The 16,835-nt window shown below is 48.2% G+C and overlaps 1 protein-coding gene across 1 annotated transcript; it reads right to left on the reverse strand.

Annotated features, from left to right (window-relative positions):
* Positions 1-9,900: 9,900 nt before the first annotated feature.
* On the reverse strand, positions 9,901-12,109 carry LOC123189994 (beta-carotene 3-hydroxylase, chloroplastic). Its single transcript, XM_044602534.1, has 6 exons — positions 11,511-12,109; positions 11,309-11,368; positions 11,024-11,230; positions 10,769-10,894; positions 10,595-10,651; positions 9,901-10,431 (listed from the first exon to the last, which is right to left on the reverse strand). The coding sequence occupies exons 1-6, from the start codon at positions 11,895-11,897 to the stop codon at positions 10,357-10,359; spliced, it is 912 nt and encodes a 303-aa protein (XP_044458469.1). The 5' UTR covers positions 11,898-12,109; the 3' UTR covers positions 9,901-10,356.
* Between the last annotated feature and the right edge of the window lie 4,726 nt (positions 12,110-16,835).

The raw sequence follows: 16,835 nt of genomic DNA on the forward strand, positions 1-16,835 counted from the left end.
TCTGTAAAAGAGAGGAATTTAGGTGAAAAAGTTGTCGTGCAAAAAGATAGTTTGTTAAAGAAACCATGTATAATTCAAGATGAGAAGAAATTGCCACTTGTCTGCGCGTGTTGAGCCCCTTGTATTGACAAATAGGGGTGTGTCCGTTTATTCAGCATAAGTAGAGGCGCCGGACTCGATTAGTTGTGTCTGAGGTCTTGACGACCTATTGGATGCTTTCGCTGGTCCGGGCGCCTTTAGTGTGCGGCTGCCAAGGCAGCCTCACTCTCTTCGGCGTGCAGAGATCGCTTGATATTTCCATGTACTGTAATGATGCCACGTGGACCGGGCATCTTGAGTGTGAGGGAGGCGTAGTGTGGTATTGCATTAAAGCGAGTGAAAGCTTCACGTCCAAGCAGTGCTTGATAGCCACTTTGAAACGGAGCGATGTGGAAAGTTAAATGCTCGCGACGGAAGTTATCGGGGGAGCCGAATATAACTTGTAGTAGGAGGGAGCCCATACAACGAGCCCCTGGGCCTGGCGTTACTCCTTTAAAGGTAGTATTGCTATGGCGAATTTGTGTTGGGTCTAACCCCATCCCGCGGATTGTATCATGATATATTAGGTTTAGGCTACTGCCGCTGTCCATCAAGACTCGTGTGAAGTGATATCCGCCAATTACTGGGTCTAATACCAGGGCAGCCCATCCTGCATGTCGGATACTTGCTGAGTAATCGCGATGGTCGAAAGTGATCGGTTGAGACGACCAGTGGCAGGACTTCACGGTGACAGGCACTTGGGTATATTTTCCTGGGAGTGCCGCGTTGTTTTTTCCCTTGATCACGTGTAACACATTTACTGTTTTCACTTCTGGTGGAAATTTCTTTTGTTCCCCCGTGTCTTGCTTGGGGGGCTCGCCCTCGTCTTCACTTGGTGTATCCTCCCCCTTGTGTACGGCGTTGAGCTTGCCGGACTGCTTGAAGACCCAACATTCTCTATGGGTATGATTAGCAGGTTTACCAGGGGTACTATGGATCTGACATACTTGGTTCAGAATTTTGTTGAGGCTGGACAGTTCATCCCTGGTGCCTTTGGGGGGCGGCTTTTGACCTGGCCGAGAGCTTTTGAATCCGGCATTTACTGTCATGCCCTTCGTGCTGTCTTCTTTATTCCGGCGTTTGTTATTGCTGTTGTGCCGTGATTTCCCGTTTCCATCTCTAACTTCAGATGTACTGGGGTCGCTGGTGCTGCATCTGGCTAGCCAGCTGTCCTCACCCGTGCAAAAGCGGGTCATGAGGTTTGTTAATGCGGCCATCGTTCTCAGCTTATTTTGGCCAAGGTGTCTGGCGAGCCATTCGTCACGGACGCTATGCTTGAAAGCTGCCAAGGCTTCGGCGTCTGGATAGTCGACAATCTGGTTATTTTTAGTAAGAAACCTGTTCCAAAGCTTTCGGGCTGACTCTCCGGGCTGTTGAGTTATATGACTCAAGTCGTGCGCATCCGGAGGTCGGACATAAGTCCCTTGAAAATTTGCCCGAAAGGCATCTTCGAGCTCTTCCCAACTTCCAATGGAGCTTTCGGGGAGGCCTTTGAGCCAGTGACGAGCTAGCCCTTTGAGCTTGAGGGGTAAGTACTTGATGGCGTGGAGATCATCTCCTCGAGCCATATGGATATGAAGGATGTAGTCCTCAATCCAGACCCCAGGGTCTGTTGTTCCGTCGTATGCCTCTATGTTTACGGGCTTGAATCCCTTTGGAAATTCATGGTCCAGCACCTCATCAGTGAAACATAGGGGGTGTGCGGCACCCCTGTAGCTGGGTGTACCGCGTTGTTCGGATGTTTGTTGTGTTGCATTGTATGCTGGGGCGCGCTTGCGTGGTCCGTAGATGGATCTTGTTGCGCCGTCCTTTGGGTGCGAGCCCTCGCATGGGTCGCGTATTGTATTGTGAGCGGCGTTGTATGCCGCTCTGTGTTGGTAGAGGGGTCGTCTATCCGACCAGGTGGCTGCTTTGATATTTGGTTGTGGGGGGTCTGAGGCCTCCTCATCGAATTCGGGTAGAAGCTTCCGCTTTGGGTAGCTCTTGGAGGGGCGATTGTCGCCGTACCTTGCTGCAGTGTTGAGTATTTTACTCCATCTGATTTGGAGTGTGTCTTGCGCGGCCTTGAGCCTTTGCTTCTACTTTTTAAGACTCCTCGTAGTGGCAACAAGCCTTTTACGGGCATTCTGCTGCTCCGGGTGCCTGTCCGGCGTTATGTCGTCCGGACATTGTCCTTGGTAGAATTTGTTTGTTCGGTTTGATTATCCGGATTGCCGTTGTCCGGCAGCGGTTCGCCCTGCTCCAGCGCTGGGTCTGTGTGATCGCTATTTCTGTCGAGGCGGGATTTGGGGCGGCGCTTGCGTCGCCGCTTTGACTGCTTTTTGAGGGAACAAGCCTTTGGTGCGTCCTTCCGCTCCTCGTCGTCATCTTTTGGTGCGTCCACCATGTATACGTCATATGACGAGGTGGCGTTCCAGGGCCCAATAGGCGCTGGTTCTTCATCGTCTCCTTCGTCGGCGTCCATACCGTCGATGTCTTTGGAGTCAAAGTCGAGCATGTCGGTTAAATCGTCGACAGTGGCTACAAAGTGGGTGGTGGGTGGGCTTTGAATTTCTTCATCGTCCGTATCCCAACCTTGTTGACCATAGTTCAGCCAGGGCTCTCCTGATAAAGAGAGAGACTTTAGTATCTTCAGAATATCGCCGAAAGGCAAGTGCTGAAAGATGTCCGCGGCAGTAAACTCCATGATCGGCGCCCAATCGGATTCGATCAGCAGGGGCGCAGAGGGTTCGGAGTTCGGAGAGGAGTCCGGCTCCTTGGAGTCACGAGTCTCGCAGAGTGCAGGGCTGGTGTTCGGCTCGATCGCTGTTGGGATCGCAGCCCCTGAGGCGGCGTCCAACCACCCATCCTCGATCGACGCAGTTGGCTCCGAATTAAGAGTCGAAGCCGATGCGGGTGCGGCAGAGCTAGGTCATGCTCGTCGGGACAGTGCGGCGCGCTTGGCAGTGGCTCGAATCCGTCGAAGATCAAGTCCGGATGTTAGCCGTGTAGTTTAAGCTTCCAAATCTGACCTGACGGCCAGGGGCATAGCTTTCGATCTGCTCCAGATGGCCAAGTGAATTGGCCCGCAGTGCGAAGACGCCCAAGACGAAGATCTGTCTGGGGAGGAAGGTCTCACCCTGGACTGCATCACCATCGATGATCGTAGGAGCCATCAAGCCTAACGGCGACGACACAGAGGAACTCTCAATGAAAGCACCAATGTCGGTGTCAAAACCGGCGGATCTCGGGTAGGGGGTCCCGAACTGTGCGTCTAGGCCGGATGGTAACAGGAGGCGAGGCACACGAAGTTTTACCCAGGTTCGGGCCCTCTCGATGGAGGTAAAACCCTACGTCCTGCTTGATTAATATTGATGATATGGGTAGTACAAGAGTAGATCTACCACGAGATCGGAGAGGCTAAACCTTAGAAACTAGCCTATGGTATGATTGTTGTTGTGTATGTTGTCCTACGGACTAAAACCCTCTGGTTTATATAGACATCAGAGAGGGTTAGGGTTACACAGAGTCGTTTACAATGGTAGGAGATCTGCATATCTCGCCAAGCTTGCCTTCCATGCCAAGGAAAGTCCCTTCCGGACACGGGACGAAGTCTTAAATCTTGTATCTTCATAGCCCAGGAGTCCGGTTAAAGGTATAGTCCGGCCATCCGGACACCCCCTAATCCAAGCCACTGCCGGGGAAAGAGCATTGCAAGCCCGAGAATTATTATATGGATGTTCTGAAGGGCGCCCGCCTTGTGGCGGATGAATGTTCCAGGGATGTAATTTTTGAGTAAAACTCGCTCGTTTTGTCCTGTGCGCTGAAAACTTGTTCATATGCGCTAAGCAATGCTATTGGAATTTAAAATATTACCTTCTGTGCGGTTGTTTATCAATTCTGAGAGATGGCGAGTCGTCGGCTTTTGCCCCCGTGCCGCTAGTGTTGGGGTGTTCGGGGATAAACCTGAGCGCTCTTTTTCCCATGTTTGGGTCCTTCGAGGGAGGCGCTCAGCACAACGAACAAGGCAATCAGACTATAATGCGTGAACAGTCTCACTTAGCCATAAAATTCTATAATTTTAAATTTCGGCGAAGCCCCTGGTATTCGGAAGACCGAGTTCGCGGCGCTATCCACGCCTTGGCCGGACAGAGCCGACTCCTTGCTCTAAGCGGCATAAGTCTTTAGGGACTCAAAAAACCTCTCGAACAGCGATCAGCTCTCGCTTCATCATGACAGTCAGTTTTAGCTTTCTCTACTGAGGTGCTCAACCCAGCTCAACTGGGGCACAATCGCAGTAGTTCTCCTAGTGCTACCTTAGCCGATATAGCGAAATGTAAGGCACCAAAACATAGGAGCCGGGCAAACCCAACTATTGACCCAAGACATGATTCGGAGCCGATGCATATAATGCTATAAGTTCGGGGTGCCGCACTTGTTAAAGTGTTCGGACTTCTCACACCATATTGAGGGCTACTAAAGCCCCTGGTGTATTTTGGCCGTACCAAAGTGTACGGGTGCAACATGTCGTTAAGGAACATATATTTGTAAAAAAAAGAGTAATGCAAAAATAGACAAAAGCTATGCATTGTTTATTAAAAAGGGCTGCGATCAAAGCAAAACGATACAAAATAATGTGATAAGCAAAAGGTTGGACTATTTAACATGTCCGTTCCAGGGGCAGGCTGCAGAATGGTATGGGAAACAGGTATACTGCTCGTGATAGAGATCACCTGGGAGTTCCGTAATGCGGCATGGCTTGCCTGCTTCCCTGGGTCTTGCATCGTTTGTGCGGCAATTGAACTGCCGAACAGGCCTTCCGAAGAATGGAGTCCTGAAAGTAAGAGAAAATTAAGAAATCGGCAGCCCCTGGTGCGGTTTAAGCCGTGTTTCGGGCGTGCCTTGATGGTGCCCCTCCCCGTGTACCCATGGTATTTCTAGGGCGTAGTTATGTACGCGAAGCACTGGTGTCGCATTTTTGCGAGGGCTGGGGTTGGGGCCGCATTGCTATGCCTGCTCGGAACATGCCAGGCGGTCTTGTTGTAGGTTACTCCGGGCGCTCTTGATGGTGTCCGGACGTTTAATGGCCGGACTGGAGAACTGCCTGGAGAGGCTACTTTATACTTCCGCTGCAAGGGCCGCCGTGTGCTCCTCCGTTCGGAGGGAGTGTTCGGTGTTTCCATTGACCGTAATTACTCCTCGAGGGCCTGGCATGTTGAGCTTAAGGTATGCGTAGTGCGGTACCGCATTGAACTTGGCGAATGCGGTTCGCCCGAGCAGTGCGTGATAGCCACTGCGGAATGGGACTATGTCGAAGATTAACTCCTCGCTTTGGAAATTATCTGGAGATCTGAAGACCACTTCAAGTGTGACTGAGCCTGTACAGTTGGCCTCTACACCTGGTATTATGCCTTTAAAGGTCGTTTTGGTGGGCTTAATCCTCGAGGGATCTATGCCCATTTTCCGCACTGTATCCTGGTAAAGTAGGTTCAGGCTGCTGCCGCCGTCCATAAGGACTCTAGTGAGAAAATCCGTCAATGATTGGGTCTAGAACCAATGCGGCGAATCCGCCATGACGGGTGCTAGTGGGATGGTCCCCTCTATCAAAGGTGATCGGGCAGGAGGACCATGGGTTGAACTTTGGGGCGACTGGCTCTACCGCATATACGTCCCTTAACGCGCGCTTCCGCTCCCTCTTGGGGATGTGGGTTGCGTATATCATGTTCACCGTCCGCACTTGTGGTGGAAAACCCTTCTGTCCACTGTTGTTTGGCGGCCGGGGCTCTTCGTCGTCATCGCTATGCAGTCTCGTGCCTTTATTTTCGGCATTTAACTTGCCTGCCTGCTTGAACACCCAACAATCCTTGTTGGTGTGATTGGCCGGCTTTTCAGGGGTGCCATGTATCTGGCACAAGCGGTCGAGTATTCGGTCCAAACTGGACGGCCCCCTAGGATTTCTTTTGAATGGCTTTTTCCGCTGACCGGATTTATAGCCTCTGAATCCGGCATTAACTGCCGTATCCTTAGCATTGTCGCCGTTAATGCGGCGCTTCTGCTTGTTGTGACGCGACCTGCCACTACTGTCCCTGGTATCCGAATTACCAGGGTTCTTGGTCATATTGTTGCTACGAGAAAGCCAGCTGTCTTCTCCCGTGCAAAAGCGGGTCATGAGTGTCGTGAGTGCTGCCATAGATTTCGGTTTTTCCTGTCCAAGGTGCCGGGCAAGCCACTCGTCACAGATATTGTGCTTGAAGGCTGCTAGGGCCTCTGCATCCGGACAGTTGACTATTTGATTTTTCTTTGTTAGGAACCGTGTCCAGAATTGCCTGGCCGATTCCTCTGGCTGCTGAATTACGTGGCTTAGGTCATCGGTGTCTGATGGTCGCACATAGGTGCCCTGGAAATTGTCGAGGAATGCGGCTTCCAGGTCCTTCCAACAACCGATTGATCCTGCTGGCAAGCTGTTAAGCCAATGCCGAGCTGGTCCTTTAAGCTTGAGTGGGAGGTATTTGATGGCGTGGAGATCATCGCCGCGGGCCATGTGAATATGAAGGAGATAATCCTCGATCCATACCGTAGGATCTGTTGTGCCATCATATGATTTGATGTTTACGGGTTTGAAACCCTCGGGGATTTAGTGATCCATTACTTCGTCTATGAAGCATAGTGGGTGTGCGGCGCCTCTGTACTGGGCTATATCCCGACGTAGCTCCAATGAGCTTTGTCTACTGTGTTCGGCCCTACCGGATTTGTGTCCGGCGTGACGGTTACCGTCTCGAGTCGTGGGGCGCCCACGCGATCCGTAGATCGATCTTGTTTGCCTTGCCTTGTCCTCCAACATATCTCGCAGGTCTGGCGCATTTTCCCGTGCCTTGGTACGGGGTGCGGTTTGAGTGGAGGGCCAAGAGGCCTCTCTGTCACGGCCACGAGGTGGCCGGTCGGCCGTATCAAGTGCCGGTGATGTAGGTTTAAGTGCTTCCTCCTCTAATCGGGGTAGCACCCTGCGCTTTGGGTAGCTCTTGGAGGGGCGTTCGAGTTTATGCTCTTCGGCCGCAAGGACTTCAGTCCATCTGTCGACTAGCAAATCTTGATCAGCTCTATGTTGTTGCTATTTTTTCTTGAGGCTTCTTGTCGTGGCCATAAGCCTGCATTGAAAACGCTCTTGCTCGACGGGATCCTCTGGCACGACGAATTCGTCGTCGTCGAGGCTTGCCTCGTCTTCGGAGGGAGGCATACAATTATCGTCCTCGACCTCTCTGTCTGCCGCTCTCTCATGAGGGCTGGCTTCTCCATCCTCCTATGCTGAATCTTGCTGGAGGGGGTTTTCTTCGGCACTCTCCGGAGTATTATTATCTCCTATGCTGGAATCACCGTATTTGCTTTGGCGGGATTTTGAGCGGCGCCGCTGACGCCGGTGCTTAGGCTGTTTCTTGGAGGGGTCATCCTCCGCTGTTCCATCGCCATCTCCTTCTTTTGGGGTGTCCACCATGTATATGTCATATGACGAGGTGGCTTTCCAGGGCCTAATAGGCGCTGGTTCTTCATCGTCTCCTGCATCGGCATCCATACCGTCGATGTCTTCGGAGTCGAAGTCGAGTATGTCGGTTAAATCGTTGATAGTGGCTACAAAGTGGGTGGTGGGTGGGCTTTGAATTTCTTCATCATCCGTATCCCAACCTTGCTGACCATAGTCCGGCCAGGGCTCTCCTGATAAAGAGAGAGACTTTAGTGTCTTCAAAATATCGCCGAAAGGCGAGTGCTGAAAGATGTCCGTGGCAGTAAACTCCATGATCGGCGCCCAATCGGATTCGATTGGCAGGGGCACGGAGGGTTCGGAGTCCGGAGAGGAGTCCGACTCCTTGGAGTCACGAGTCTCGCGGAGTGCGGGGCTGGTGTTCGGCTCGATCACCGTTGGGATCGCAGCCCCCGAGGTGGCGGCCAACCACCTATCCTCGATCGGCGCAGTTGGCTCCGAATTAAGGGTCAAAGCCGATGTGGGTGCGGCCTCCAGGGCACTATTCGGCGGCAGAGCTAGATCATGTTCTTCGTGACAGTGCGGCACGCTCGGCAGTGGCTCGAATCTGTCTAAGATCAAGTCCCCGCGGATGTCAGTCGTGTAGTTTAAACTTCCAAATCCGACCTGACGGCCAGGGGCATAGCTTTCAATCTACTCCAGATGGCCAAGTGAATTGGCCCGCAGTGCGAAGCTGCCGAAGACGAAGATCTGTCCGGGGAGGAAGGTCTCACCCTGGACTGCATCGCTATTGATGATCGTAGGAGCCATCAAGCCTGACGGCGACGACACAGAGGAACTCTCAATGAAAGCACCAATGTCGGTGTCAAAACTGGCGGATCTCGGGTAGGGGGTCCCGAACTGTGCGTCTAGGCCGGATGGTAACAGGAGGCAAGGGACATGAAGTTTTACCCAGGTTCGGGCCCTCTTGATGGAGGTAAAACCCTACGTCCTGCTTGATTAATATTGATGATATGGGTAGTACAAGAGTAGATCTACCACGAGACTGGAGAGGCTAAACCCTAGAAGCTAGCCTATGGTATGCTTGTTGTTCTGTATGTTGTCCTACGGACTAAAACCCTCCGGTTTATATAGACACCAGAGAGGGTTAGGTTTACACAAAGTCGGTTACAATGGTAGGAGATCTGCATATCTGTATCGCCAAGCTTGCCTTCCACGCCAAGGAAAGTCCCTTCCGGACACGGGACGAAGTCTTCAATCTTGTATCTTCATAGTCCAGGAGTCCGGCTGAAGGTATAGTCCGGCCATACGGACACCCCCTAATCCAGGACTCCCTCACCCATGAATTGCAATGGAAGAAAAAATACCACGCGCCCCTAACCCAATGACCATGACTCAAGAGCCCAATAGGTCCACGTCCTTTATTTCAACATGGGATCCCATATGTGTTGACGCTTATCCTCCTTTCCATCCTCGTTGATGGTGTTCTCAGTGCTCACACAAATACAACGTGTTTGAATCTGGTCAATCCTAAGGCGTCTCTCTCTCTCAGCATAAGACCAAAATCTGCTTTCTTTTCCCCTGTGTGTTTTTGCCGAGGCGTGCATGCATGGTTATCGATGGTTCTTTCATCTTCAACCTGGTTTTGTTGAGGTGTTAATTTACAATCCGGATCAGCACGGGTACGAAAAAAGAAGAATCATGCACAATTAATTAAGATTGCACTTTAAATTGAATTTTAAAAGTGGTTAACAGATAAAATAACATCATATTCAGATTCTACACATTTTAAATCAAATTTCATATATAACATGTTAGAACTAGAGTTAGGGTTTAAAAAATTATATATTAAAAGCATTTTTTTCTAGATGGATTTCAGGTTAATCAACCCAAATATTAATGAGTTTCTTTTTAATTTATGTCACTTAAAGATAAACTGCGGGTTAATTATCAAAGAAGGCGGGAAGTTTTCTACAAAACACGCGACGGACGGGCAGAAACAGTCCTGCCATTTTTATCAAGTATATACATAGACTTGACTTAATTATCCCTTAATTATGAAGGGGTATGGACCTCCACCGTTGATGTGTTTTTTCTTTGGGAGGGGAAGGGCGGTGATTATTAATTGTGATTGCAATGGCGAATGGGCTGGCCAATGTTAGTTTTGATTATTATTATTATTATTTTGTTCTTCTCTTCAAAATCAACAGTGATGTTTGTACATCTCCGTGTTTAGGAAATCAGGAGTGGCTAGAGTTGGAAGAGATGCTATGAGTAGCAACAACAATAGTGTGGCATTCTATCTCACAAAAAAGAAAAATAGTGTGACATTCTGTCTGGTGGAGAAAGGAGGAAACATGGAAAAGTACTGAATCTCCAGCGTTCTTGCCAACCGCCAACTTTTACTTTCATTGAAGTGGTTCACAACCTTCTCTACTTGTTATACACAGAAGCGTAGTTTCTAGCCATATATAAGAACAATACATGGAGTTGGTTCTCCACAAAACAAAAATATGGACGCGGTGAGACCTCGAAGGCAGGAAAAAAAATAAAATCATGTCACAGCCTCATGAACCATCTGTGCTTCTTCCTAGAACTGTTTGGACACATCCACGCCCCCTGCAGCCGAGTAACAACAGGGAGTACACCACCACCACTGCCTGATCATTAGCTTTGCTTCTGGCCCTGGACTCCCCATCTCCAGTACCATCAATTAAATCAATAGCAACCACCAAAAAGTAACAAAAAATCTTGAATTGTAGTTCATCTGCTAGATGAGATCATAAGGCTCTTCTGGCTGCGTATGCCGCCATGTCCAGAGTCCTTCAGATGCTCCGAGTCCGGTTGATCCTGGCGAGCTCCTGCTCCAGCTCGTCGAGGCCACCAACGTCCTCCAGCTCCTGCACTCACCACAACCAGAGGCGCGTTGAGACGGACGGTTTACAAGGAAGATCAGGGTGCTTGTCCCGTACTGTGTCACTTGGGTCAGTGGTCACAGCACAGCACAGCACAGCACAGCACGCGAGAGGACAAAACGATAGGCGCCATGCGCCTCGCACTCACCTTGGGTCCCAGGAAAAGCCCATACGGTACCCCCTCGAACTTGTCCATGTGGTGTATCTGCCACGGAGCCACCACCACATAATCAGCAAAAAAAAAATCAGGAAAATTCACCAAATTGGCACGCACTGGCTACTGCACCCACGAGCAAGAGGTCGTTAGCCTCGCCGTACGTACCTTGTGAGCGGCAGCCACTCGCCGGAAGTAGGGCACGTCCGCGATGGGGCCGACGGGGAACCGGCGGTGGACCAGGCCGTCGTGCACGAACATGTATGCCATGCCGAAAAGCGTAATCCCAAGGCCCTGTAGGAGACAGACACGTGGCGAGTCAGACCCTAATCGGATGGTTCCGACAGATGGGCCCGGCGAACCAGAGAGACAGAAAGAGAGTGTGTGGCTTCGGCGGTTTTGGTTTACGGCTGAGTGGCTTACCGCGCCAAAGCAGAGGCCGGGGATGAGGCCGCGGTGGAAGAAGCCGTAGGCGAGGAGGGCGATGGCCGGCCCGGCGTTGATGATGGCGAAGACGTCGTTGAGCTCGAAGGGCCCGTCGCGCGGCCGGTGGTGCGACTCGTGCATGTGCCACAGGGAGGCGTGCCACAGCGCCTTGTGCGCCCACTGCGCCCAGAACTCCATCCCGACCTGCATCACGCCCGAATTTTAGCCTGGAGTTCTTCGCCGCCGGCGAGCAAGAGTTCTACCAAGGTGCCGCTGGCTTACCGCTGCGCCGACGGAGAGCGCGAACGTGCCCAGCATCTCGGTCATCGGCACCTCGCCGCCCTGCACGAACGCGCGCGCATGTCAATTTCAGCAACGGCTACCAGTCAAGCCCAACCGTCCGCGCACTAAAATGGCGGCTACGGCGTCGCCACTCGCTAACGTCAACGAGGAAAGATAGCGAAAACGAATGGCTGGCACGTACCTCCATTTGCCAGGCGAAGCGGTAGTACACGGAGGCGATGGCCATGGAGGTGACGCCGAGGCTGGACATGACGGCGGCCACCAGGTACGTGCGCCTCTCGGACTGCTTCCGCGCCTTCCTCTCCGCCACGCGGCGCGCCGCCGCGGACGCCGCCTCTTCCTCCAGCGAAGGCACGGGCTCGGGAGCCGGGCCGGGCGCCTGGCCCTCCTGCGGGACGAAGCACGTGACGGTCTCTTGCCCGCGCCTGCGCGCCGTCCGCGTGAACGGGGAGAACGGCAGAGGCCGGCCGGCGCGGGAAGGCAGCGTCCGGAAGCGCGCGGCCGCGGCGAGCAGAGGGTTCTTGACGGCGAAGCTGGCCATGGTGGAGCCCGAGAGACCAGCGGCCATGGAGGGAGGCTCTCGGTACACTCCCTTGGGCGCACTGCACTTTCTCGGAGGCTATAAATGGACAGGGACGGAGCGAGGGAGCTCCAAAGGGGAAGAGGAGAGAGGTGACTGGACTCAATCAAGAAGCAAGGCAAAGACGTCAAGCCGCCGAGAGGATTGGTTTCGTACGCGTGTGCAAACCTGGAGGAAGAAGTAGCAGGGAAACTGGAAATCTGGAGGAAGAAGTAGGGAAATCGAAGTGCGCCGTGGGCGCCCCGCGAGCCGTCCGATTCGATCCAACGGCCGAGACCGCGCGCCAGATCGCTCGAACTACTAGGCCGCTTCGGTTACTCCGATGGGGACTGTGTGGCCAAGCGCAGAACACGCTCCTGCCTTGGCTTCCCTTCTCTTCTCTGGACCGAGAACTCGCGGCGACGCCCGCCGTCCGATCGGATACTTTGGTCTGAGCCCCGCGGGGTCTCGCCGCCATGGAACGGGTTCAAAAAACTCAAACGTGCGCCGGGGGAAACCGAAGAAAAGTATGAGAAAAATGAAGCGGAGAATGGCAGATTGACAGCGCGGCGGCTTCGGCCGGTGCAGAACGAAGGGCTGCTGTTCGACGGAGATCCGTCCACGTAACTCTTTTGCCTGACACGGCATGGACTTATGTTGTACGCATCAGGCATTTAATGGGGAATCGCAGGAGTTTGGGTAATTGACCGCATGTGATGTATCCCCATCGTGAGTTTTTTTTCTTTTCTTTTCAGCAAACACATCCCCGTCGTGAGATACGCTCGACGATCGAAACAAATGAAGGCTGCCGCTGCGTGAATGCAACCCGTTGGGCTGTGTAAATGCAGTGGCCCATTTGGCACTCCACTCATGTTTCTCTCTTTTCTTTCAGCAGAGATTAATACCACAAATAAGGTGTTTTCGAGAGATTTTATTATAATTACTAGCAAAAGAGCCTGTGCGTTGTAACGGAAGAGAAAACATAACACACGTTCTTAACTCAACAACCATCACTCAAGACCATAATAGGTCCATCTCCTTTATTTTTGTGAGGCATCATATTTGTGTTGCCGCTTATCCTCCTTCTCACTCTCGCCGGTGATGGCCTCGGTGTTCACACAAAACAATAAAGAATGTGTGTTGAATATGGTTAATCCTAAGACGTCTCTCTCTCTCTCTCTCTCTCTCTCTCTCTCTCTCTCTCTCTCTCTCTCTCTCTCTCTCTCTCTCGCGATGAGAAATCTGTTGTTTTTCCCTGCGACATTTTTCAGAAGTATGCATGTGTAGTTATCGATGTTTTATTTTCCCTATATGGTTATAGTGGGGTGTTTATTTGCAATCTGGATCGTCACCGGTATGAAAAAAACGAATCTTGCGCTATAAATTATAAGTTTGCTTCCATAACAATATTTTAAAAATATTTAACAGGTAAAATTAACATCATATTTAGATTTCACATATTTTTATAATAAAATTTCATATATAATATGTTAAAATCAAAGTTACGGTTTAAAAGATGCAGATAATTTAGAAAATCATTTGGTTTGACTCAAATATATTCCAAAATAATATTTAATAATACTTAACAGGTAAAAATAATCTCATATTCATATTCTACAAATTTTTCTAATCAAATTTCATATATAACATGTTCAAATCGGAGTCACGGTTTAAAAGATATGGATGATTTTAAAAAGCACTTGTTTGACTTAAATATGATCCGCGGATGAATTACTAAAACATCAAGGGGGGTTTCAAAAAATGTAAAATAACGATGCGGGTGTGACTTAAATCCGGACGGCGGATTGATTTCAAGAAAAGACATGGACTTTTGTGTAAAAAATACAAAAGGAACGATTCGTTTTAACTTAAAATAGGACTGCGGGTGGTTCTTGCTTCTCACCGGGATGTGGTGGGAGCTTCTTGTATTTTATTCTCTATCTTCTATAAAGCTAAGGCACACAATTTGTGTGCTCTCCAAAAAAATAGGACTACGGGTTGAATTCTCTTAAATAGAAAGACTTTTCTGAAAAATGCCATGACGGACGAAAGAAATCCAATTTGCTTTATTATTAGAATAAAGATTAGTTTAGGAGTTACACCCTCCGTCTCATAATATATGAAAATACAGTGTACCTTGGAGAAATCAGTGTAGTGTATATTTAGTAGGTCCAAATGAGTGTATCTGTAGTGTAAAAAACGCTCTTATATTATGAGACGAAGAGAGTACTCTGTATTTTTTTGGATCTTAGGTCCAAATCAGTGTACCTGTAATTGTTATGAGATGAATAAAGTTACAAGTGTTTCTTAAAAAAATATTGCCTTTGTTCCTAGATGTAACTCGTTTTGGCATTTTAGTTTATAAACTGTCAAAATGTCTTATATTTAGGAAAATAGGGTGCATATTATATTATAAACCTCTTTCTCTACAATGTTTTTTCTTCAAAGATCAACAGAAGTGCACCCAGAGTTCCTTGCGGCTGCAGCCGGGAAGCTTGACCATTTGTCTAATCCTTTACACGCAGAAGCGATGGCATGAGTTAAAGCAGTTGAGGTTGGGCTCGAACCGGGGCTGCATAGGGTGATTTTTGAATCCGACACCCTCACTCTGGACAATGCCCTCAAGTAGAGAGAGCATGATCTGGTGATGACTGGAATCCTCCTGAGTGAGGCTTGGAGCTTATGTCATGCTGGTTTTGATACTTTCGAATTTCAATTATGTAAAGGAGAATGAATAAGATCACCCACGATCCCCATACCGTCGGCGATTGACATTCTGGAGGATTGGTGGTTGAATTCAAGAAATAATTTTCAGGAAAGTGCAAGGAAAGGATTTGACACCATTGTCATCTTCATCTCTTGGAATATATCCAAACAAAGAAATGCGATGGTTTTCTACAATTAGGAGCAGAAACACACCGATCATATCATAGATAAAATGTGGACATGGAGGAGCGCGAAAGCGGTGTGTCCAAAAAGTTTTGTGAGGGGTTAGTTTCTTTGTTTTATATTGGCCTGGTGTTGTTCGAAGAAAAATAAATAAAGAAACTAATTGTAATTGAGAAATATAGCATGGGATAGCTGGTATTCGAACCCAGAACCACCCCATCCACAGCTTAATGCATTAAGCACTCAACAAAGCTAGCTCTTCCGTCCAATTCTATAAAACCTTCCTATTTAACGTTTTCTTTAGTAAGAGCCAATATAAATTATCTTGAAAAAAGAAAAGGTAAATTTGAAAACAAGATCATCGATTTTTAGAAATTTCATGAATTTTAAGAAAAGTTCATCGATTTTTCTAAGAAATTCACTGATTTTGAAAAAAGTTCATCGGTTTTGAAAAAAGTTCACAATTTTGAAAAGAGTTCAGTGATTTTGAAAAGAGTTCGTTGATTTTGAAAAAAGTTCATCGATTTGGAAAAGAGTTCATCGATTTTCAAAAGAGTTCATCGATTTCGAAAAAGGGTTCATCGATCTTGAAAAAAAGTTCATCGATTTGGAAAAGAGCTCATCGATTTTCAAAAAGAGTTCATCAATTTCGAAAAGGGGTTCATTGATTTCGAAAAAAGAGTTCATCGATTTTCAAAAAGATTTCATCGATTTCAAAAAAAGAGTTCATCAATTTTGAAAAAGAGTCCATCTCTTTTGACAAAGAGTTCATCGGTTTTGAAAAAAAGTTCATCGATTTGGCAAAACAGTTCACGAATTTGAAAAGGGTCCATCGGATTTTGATTTTTTTTCAAGAAATTGAAAAAGGTTCATGCATTTAACAAAGAAAAAGAAATTAAAAGAGAAAAGGAAAAAAAGAAAAGGAAAGAAAAAAACAAAAGAAGGAAGAGAATGTAAATGAACACATGTGATCTGGTTGTCCTGTTGTTTACAGTGACTTGCATAGAGCGAAGAGGTCGTGGGTTCGATTCCCACCCACTTTCGTGCTTTTTTTGCGGGATGAAAGAAGAAAAAAGAATGTAGAAGGGCCGAGCCCAAGCCGCTGTGGGGGTATGCGCCCGTTAGTGAAAAGAACAAAAAGGGGCGCAGCGGGCGCCGTTTAGGATTTGCCTCAAAAATCATAGTTGGGGGTTTTGAGAAAAATGCCACATGGTACGAGGTAAATTCTATCTTTTTCAGGGAATTAAGAGAGCTTTATTCAACAAATAAACTTTCCGGACCATCAGACATGAGACTAGTGACCAGGAATGGGGGAGCAAACGCTCGTGTGCAATGACTGCCCATGCGAGTCGATTTAGAAGGGAACCGACGATCTTTTTTTTCTAGCTTTTTGCATGATTGGTTTGTTTCTAGTATTTTTTTTCTGTTCAGTTAGTTTCTTCTCAATAGTGAAAATACACCATTTTTTTAAAAAAACATCTTGGTAAAAATATATTTTCTTGCATATATGATTTGGTTTTAAAAAATACACCCCATATTTTAAATGCATGGCCAATATTTTTCCAAGAAGCATCAATTTTTTTCTAAAATACAATATGTTTTAAATCCATGGTGAACATTAAAAAAGAGTGATCAATGTTTTTTTGTAAAATTTTCACGCATATTTGAAAATGTCCATGTAACATTAGAAAAAACTCAGAGTAAAAAGGCTGGAAAGGCCAGTGCAAACCAGAAAAACCAAAGAATAAATTGCTAAAAACCAAACCATACTAGCGCTCGGGGAAACAAACATGACGACACCCGAACTAGGTGCCCGGTACGCAAAGCGTGCTCATACGTTATCATAACTATAAGACGCAATGGGCGTCATATAGGAGCACTCCTGTTTCTATATCAATTATACTATATAAATTCCCTAAAAAATTATACTATATAAATCTCTTTTTTTTAGTTGTTGACTGTTCTTTAAGATAGCTACCCGCTTAACAAAATATGTGCACCTCGAGGATTTTCGAAAAAACATGCCACATTGCATGAGGTTCTCTCACAGCATTTTAT

The sequence above is a fragment of the Triticum aestivum genome, chromosome 2A, assembly GCF_018294505.1.
Source record: "Triticum aestivum cultivar Chinese Spring chromosome 2A, IWGSC CS RefSeq v2.1, whole genome shotgun sequence".
Classification (NCBI taxonomy): domain Eukaryota; kingdom Viridiplantae; phylum Streptophyta; class Magnoliopsida; order Poales; family Poaceae; genus Triticum; species Triticum aestivum.

Excerpts from the sequence above, each read along its gene's own strand:
- LOC123189994 (XM_044602534.1), bottom strand. The coding sequence starts at position 11,897 with ATGGCCGCTGGTCTCTCGGGCTCCACCATGGCCAGCTTCGCCGTCAAG. Across the intron at positions 10,652-10,768 it reads GAGTGGCTGCCGCTCACAAG|ATACACCACATGGACAAGTT; the intron begins GTACGTACGGCG and ends GCTCCGTGGCAG. Across the intron at positions 10,432-10,594 it reads GGCTTTTCCTGGGACCCAAG|GAGCTGGAGGACGTTGGTGG; the intron begins GTGAGTGCGAGG and ends TGGTGAGTGCAG.